Consider the following 7,383-nt stretch of genomic DNA (forward strand, 5'->3'; position numbering starts at 1 on the left):
AAATGGAAAGAAAAAACGCCCAGACAACTCGCAGAAATCGTCGCGTTCCCGCGTTGGTTGATTGAATCTTTTTGTTTTTGTTTTTGTTTTTCCTCCTTGATTTATTTTATTTTATTTTGGTGTTTGTTTGTTTGTTTGCTTGCTTTCATTTTGTTATCACATCACGATAACCGAAAAAAGAAAACAAAAAAAAAAGCAGCTGCCGGGCCTTTTTGATGACAAGTTGAACTTTTCATTTTTGTTGCGGCACCGTCATCTTTTCACATCCGCGCTGTGTTGTTTGATTGCTTGATTGATTGATTGTTTATTTGATTGTGATTTCTTTTTTTTCTTTCTTTTTTTCTCCTCATTTTCTGTTTTTTTTTTGTTTTTTGTTGTTGTTGTTGGGTTTCAGGTGCCTGACGCCATTCGTGTGCTTCTGTTCAGTTGGTACTATTTGCTGCTTTGTTATTGTTATTATTATTATTGTTATTATTATACCACTTTCTTTTTTTTGTTGTTGTTGTTTTTCCTGTCTATCTTTTCCATTATATAATTCTTAATACTCTGTCGTCACTAATTTTTTTACTTTCTCTTTTCTTTTCTTTTTTTCTTCTTCTTTATATAATAAAATGAATAAAAAAAAGATTTAAAAAATTTTTTTTCCTTTTCACCTTTCTTTTGTTACCTTATGGATCTCCGTGTCGTTTGGCCAAGGGCAAAAGGTGGGACTGCCAGTTTGAAATTCATTAAATTAACGAAAGAAAAAGTTTTTTTTTAAAAAAAAAGAAAAATGGCGTAACAAAAAAGGAAAATAAAGGAAAAGGGGGGAAAAAGAGAAGAAGTGAAAAAAAAGGGGGAGTGAGTTGAGGGAAAATTTGGGCAAATGAAACGATGAATTAATGAGTGAAGAAGGAGGATGAACAAAAAAAAAAAGAAGAAAAGGAAATGATGGAAATGTGACATTATCTATCAAGTCGCCTCCAAGTTGTGTCGTTTCTTTCTTTTTTTTTTCTTTTTTCTTTTCCCCCCTTCCCTCCCCCTTTAAAAAAAAAAAAATCGTCTCTCAATTCCCGTCACATTTGCTCTGCGTCTTTCGTTGTCGTTATAATTGTTTTCAGTGATATGTTGCAACCTCCAATTTCATCTTAACTCCTTCTCTCCTTTCCATTTTTGATTAATTTTCTTTTTTCCTTTTTCTTTTTCTTTTATATTTATTCACTCCTATTTGTTTGGACGTATCGTCTTCTCTAAAATCCGGCACCAAAAACCGAAGGAAAAAAAGAAGTGATAAAACGTACAAGGAAGGAGAGAGGACGAAGGGGAAAAAAAAAAGAAAAGAAGGAAAATACATAGCTGGAACGCGCCTCCAAAAGACCGGGGCAAAAAAAAAAAAAGAAGCGAAAGACGAGGCGAAGCGAAGAAATTAAAGAAAATAGGGACAGCGCGGTCGTAGCATTACGAGATTTATACGAGCGAGAAAATACAATCAGTCAATAACCTCAACGTGGACAAAAGGGGGGAGCAAAGAAAACAACAACAACAACAGCAACGAAGGAATAGAAGATTAAAACCAAATTCAGGCGGCACAAGTTTGAATCAAAGGAAGAATTGGTGGAAGAGTTCGCCGTAGTGAAGGGAAACTAAGGGGTTAGGGGGAAAAGAAAACTATATAAAATAGCGAAAAGCCACCGCGCCAAGGAAAGAGGAAAAGGATTTTAAAAAAATAAAAAGCGGTCAATTCTGGTAACGACAGGAGGAACCAGCTCGATTCAGCGTTTGTTTTCACGGAGTCCACGAATAATGCGCCCCACCGGAGTACGCTGTCTTGCTTCACCCCTCAGCTTAATGAGAGTTACCGGAACCCCCAACACCGGCCCCCGTGTGTTGTCGCCTGATGGTACGAAATTTTCATGGGATCCCTACAGCGGTGCATCCGTTGATGGAAGTGAAGTTTTCACCCAGTCACCTCATCTCGCCGCGCAGTTCCCCGGTCACGCGTCTCCTATTCAACTCCCTCCGCCCAATGTGGCGTCGGATGGTGTCTCTTTTGCATCGACACTTAATTGGCAATCTCAAGGGGATGGCGGAGCAGCATATGATTCCTCAGTTGTTGGGTACTGGGAAGAAACCGGTCCCAACCGTGGCGCACTGCGACTTGGTTCCGATGAACAACAACAACAGCAACAGCAACAACATCAGTTATATCGGACAGGCCCACTCGCGCAAACGTTCTTCCAGACGACCGGCAGCGGTGCACCTCCCTTCGACAACGCCGTTGTTACGCATGGTGATGCTAACTTTAATTCAGGTTTTGGTGTGGTGGCATCGCCGCATCGCCCATCATCGCGAGCGGGACGTTACGGCACTTCACGTGGTGTTTCTTTATCCGCCTCTCGAGGAAGATCTTTTGAATCCACTCCATTATGGGGCCACGGGCAATCCGGAGCCGCAGAGAGAAAGCTTCCATTTAGACGTATGATCCCTCCGCCCGTCCCTTATGAACTTGCATTGCGTCAACTCTCCCGTTCGGGTCTTGCCGATCCCGAAAGGGTTCTCGAAGGAATTCTTCGTCACTGGCACAGGTCTACACAAGTTGCAGTCGGTGTACTTCGTAGCGAAGCTGCTTCTTCAGTTGAGGAAAGTTGCCCGTCCCCTCCTTCAGGAAATGACCGCGAAGCAATAGTCGAATGGGTGACACGTTGCGAGGGATGGTGGCAACAGAATTTTGGAACCCAACCCCGCAGCGGTGCTGACCGGCAAAATGCGGCTCATACGTTTAATGGAAATCGGGGACACAGATCCAATGATGGAAGGCGTCCTCATACATCAGGGGCTGCAAGTAGGAATAATCATGCATTCGCCGGCATGAACGGAAGAAGGGGGTGAGAACAGAAGATTAAAAATGAAAAAGAAAAAGAAAAAAAAGGGGGGAGAATCAACAAGGTGGACATGTTGATTTCCCCCCCCCCTTTTTTTTTCTTTTTCTTTTTTTGTTCTTCTTTTTCGACATGTGTCTGTTGTGCCCCTTCCTTCTATTCTTTCTTCACTCCACGCCTCCCCTCTCCACACACACACATATATATATAATATAATATATAATATAATATATGATATATATATATATATATATACATTTTTCCGCACCGGCTTTTTGTCGTGTGTTTATTTTTCATTTTTCTCTTTTTATTTAATTTCCTTTGTGAAGTTTCAACCAAAACAACACCAAACCATTTAAAAAGAAAAAAGATTTTTCTACCTTTTTTTGTTTTAACCTTGCGCGTGTGTCTTTTCCATTTTGGTTCTACCTGTACCTGTTGGTTCGTTTTTTTTTTTCTTTCCACCTTTTAGACACTTTGGCGGATAATGATCTTCAGTGCTAAAATTGAAAATAACAGGAGTTGATCGAAAGTCTGATTTTTGTTTTCATTTTTTAAAAAATATATTTTTGATATATTTCCCCTCCTTTTTTTAAAAAAGAAAAAGATGTCAGATAAGTGGGATAGAGGAACGACGGAGATAAATATAAATAAATATATATAAATATATTAATACATGTGTTTCAACATATATATATATATATATATATTTACATGTACTTGTTTGTTTATATGTATTTATGCGCATAACAATAGCAGCGGAAGTGCGCTCGAGTGTGTAACTAGATGTTATGATGGGAAAGAGAAAGGGGAAGAAGGGTGGGGGAAAAAAAGAAAGAAAGAAAAAACAGCGATCAATAAAGTTAATGATAATTCCGCTAAGGGTTTACTCACAGGTGGCGTGTGTACGCAACCTGTGTGATGCAAGTGAAGAGGAGAAATTAATAAAATAAATTAATAAATTTATAAATATATAAATATATAAACATGTATGTATATATGTATGTATGTTTTCGACTGGGTTAGAGTAGATAAAGTGGATAAAACGGGAAAAGGTGAAAAAAAAATATACTGGATGACGAAGTGAAGAAGTGGAAGACTTGTTTTGTTTTTTTTTGTTTGTTTGTTTTATATCAACCATAATTTTGTTTCTTTTTTCATTTTCAATCTGTTAGGTCAAATTAGGATGTTTTGTTTCTTCATTAGTGAAATATGTTTACTTATTTCATTTTCGTTTGTATGATCGCCTGTTTGTTTTCCATTTTGTTTTTGTTTTGGAAAAAAAAACTTTTGGTGGCGAGTTATATATTTCATATATTTTTATACTCTTTTACTACACTTCGTTTTTTTTTCTTTGGGTGGAGGCCGCGTTTGTGTTTCACAGCAGCAAAAAAAAAAAAAAAGAATTCAATACCAAGAGCGATATAAAGTATATATATTATATACATATATATATATTATATTTTATATATTATATGTGTATATATGTGTGTGTGTGTGGATATGTGTGTGGATGCGTTGGGGGTTTTCCTTTTTTTGGGAGTGGTGTGTTTGTGTGTGTGTGTGGGAGAGAGAGAGAGAAAAAAAAAAATAAATGGAAAATTAGGAAAAAGTGCAGGAGATTCTGTCGACTCTTTTCTAAGAAAAAAAAATATATTCACAAGAAAGAAAAGAGAAAAAGTAAAAGATGAGGGAACAGTCCCTCTTTTTGTTTGTTTATTTTTCTTACTTTCTCTTTTTTTTTTTTCATGATCTTCCTTCCCTTTTGGTTACAATCATCTTCCGTTTTTACCTCTTTTTTTAAAAAAAATTTTCCTTCTCTACTTTTTTTGGCGTCCCGCACGTCTGTCTGAGATTTCCCATTAATTGTCCATTTAATCAATTTTTTTTAATAAAAAAAAGCGTTTTTTTCACTTTTTAGTAATAATAATTATTATTATTTTGTCTTTTTTTTCTTTTTCTTTTTCCTGGCTTCTTCCCATCCTTTTATTATTACTACTATTATTATTGTTATTGTTATTACCATTATTATTATTATTGTTATATTATTACCATTATTAGCATTTTTATGGTTATTATTATTATTATTATTATGTTCATTACAACACTCTTCCCCCCCCATATCCTCTCTCTTTTTTTTTTCCCCCTCCCTCCCTCTTTCTTCTCCTCCTCCTTCCCTTTCTTTTTTTTTTCATCTCGACTTATTTTGTTACGAGATTTTTTGTTTTTGTTTTGTTTTTAATCCTTTTGGTTTTCACTCCCCAAATTAGGGCGGTTACGTAAAAAAAAAAAACAAAATTTTTTTTTTCTTTTTATTTCCCCCTTTTTTGTTTTTTTTTTGGGTTTCTCTTTTCTTTTGTTTCTTTGTTGTTGTTTTTTTGTATTTTTCTTCTTATGAGGAGCGAAAAGGGCAGGGGAGAGGATTAAGGGGGAAAATAGGAAGAAGAAAAAATAAAAATAAAGAAACGAAACAAAAGGAAAGAAAATTAATAAATGGATAGATGAAAATAATCAACAACGATTTTTTTTTTCCCCCTCCCCTTCCTAACAAAAAAAGAAAAAGGGGGTGCGGATTATTGTAATGACGACAGCGATAATAATCGCAATAAAAAGAATAAAATGTATAAATATATATATATATATATATGTCTAAGCGCTCACGTTCGCAGTGTATCCCGTGATAATTTTACCTAAAAGAAGGTACGTTAAATAGGAGGAAAAGAAACAAACGAACATACACACACGCAAAAAACAAATAACAAATAAGAAACAAACGAAAAGAGAAAAAGCGGAAATAATGAATGATAATACTTCTTGAGTTTGGCTTGTGTTGTGTGGTGCCTCACTTGTCAAAACACGACAAAACAAAGCAAAGAACTGTAAAAAACAAAAAAAAAGAAAAGAAAAGAAAAGAAGAACGGAAGAGGCGCGGTATAACAATGAAGAGCAAACGGATGTGGTTTGTTTTTTTTTTTTTGTGTGTGTGTGTGTGTGTTTGCCGCTGCTTCCCACGTTTCTTTATCTTTTTTTTTTAGAGGTAATAATAGTGTTGTTTTTGTTGTTGTTGTTGTTTTTTTTAATGCGAGAAAAGCGGAAGGAAAATTAGGAAGGAATGCGTTTAATTTCTTTTTTTTTAAAAAAATAATAATAATCGTCATTATTAATTTTTTTTGTCCCCGATGATTCCCATCCGTCACCATTTTTTTTTCTTTCCTTTTTTCTTTTTTTTTTGTTCATGTATTATTCGATTCGGTAAGTGCACAAAAAGACACCTTCGGGAACCGAAACCCTTAGTGGGAACCTGTTGTGGATTTTCCTTTTTTTTTCTTTTTTTTTTTGAAAGGAAAAGACAAAAATAAAAATAAAGGACAGAGCGGTGATTAAGTGAGCGATTAAAAAAAAAAATAGAAGAAAAATATATACGAAGACATAGGAAAGAAACAAACATATATATATTAATATGTTATATTTATATTATATTTATATATTATACAAGTTTCAATATGTATTCAATCCTAAACAAGAGATGATAATGCACACACCGAAACGCAGAAACGGGTGCAATAATAATAAAAATAAAAGTAAAATAACAATAATAATAATAATAATGGTAGTGGTGATGGTGATGATTATGGAAATTGTTGTAAGACATTTATTATTACAATAATTATTATGATCATCACAAGGCCCAATGAAGGGAGGGGGAAAAAAAAAAAGAAATAAAGTGAAACTTATAAAAACTCATTCCTTCCTATTCGATCTTCCTACGAACATCTTTCAACGTAAGTGATAAAATTTGAGAAGTGAAAAAAAAACGAAAAGGAGACGCCAGTTAACACTTTCATGAAGTGGAGTTACTATCTTGTTGTTACGAACCCGTGTTTTGTTTTTCCTCTTTCCTTCTCTATCTCTCTTTATTTTTATTTTTGTAACAAAACAGAAATAAATAAATAAGTGAGGTTTTTTAAATTTTAATTTTATTCATTGATGGATATATTTATATATTTATTTATATATGTTTATATTTATTTTTATTTTTCTCCCCCTTTCTTCCATTTCTTGAATTAGCAGCGGTTCCCACAAATACAAATACAAATACACCTCAACCTTAAATGATTATTTGGTGATGGTGATGATGATTAGAGTGGTACGAGTGACACAACAACAACAAAAAAGAAAAAAAAGAAAAACACATAACATGACATAACATAAAATAAAATAAAATGCAGAAAAGGAAAAAGAAAAAGAATGCAAAGATAGAAGAGAAATAAAGCGAAGTGGCCGCCACTTTTGTTATCGATAAACGGAACCAATGCAAAAGCACAGGGTGAAAGGGACAGGAAAAAAAAAAAGGGAAAAGCGAAAACGAAAAAGGAAAAAAAAAAGTGACTAAAGGTATGTTTTTACATATTTCTCTGTATAGGAACTTATGTCGCGAATCGCCTGAAGAAAAAAAAAAGGGGCTAAAGAAAAATAGAAAGAAAGAACACAAAATGAACGAGGGAAACGAAAAGGTTTTTTTTTT

At 34.5% G+C, this 7,383-nt stretch overlaps 1 protein-coding gene across 1 annotated transcript; it reads left to right on the plus strand.

Moving 5' to 3' along the window:
• Nucleotides 1-1,782: 1,782 nt before the first annotated feature.
• On the plus strand, nucleotides 1,783-2,868 carry TEOVI_000310600 (uncharacterized protein; the record flags this gene model as incomplete). Its single annotated transcript, XM_067226072.1, has 1 exon — nucleotides 1,783-2,868. One exon carries the CDS (start codon nucleotides 1,783-1,785, stop codon nucleotides 2,866-2,868), a length of 1,086 nt encoding a protein of 361 aa, XP_067082173.1.
• Nucleotides 2,869-7,383: the final 4,515 nt, after the last annotated feature.

This window comes from Trypanosoma equiperdum (genome assembly GCF_001457755.1).
Source record: "Trypanosoma equiperdum strain OVI genome assembly, contig: ctg_665, whole genome shotgun sequence".
NCBI lineage: Eukaryota > Euglenozoa > Kinetoplastea > Trypanosomatida > Trypanosomatidae > Trypanosoma > Trypanosoma equiperdum.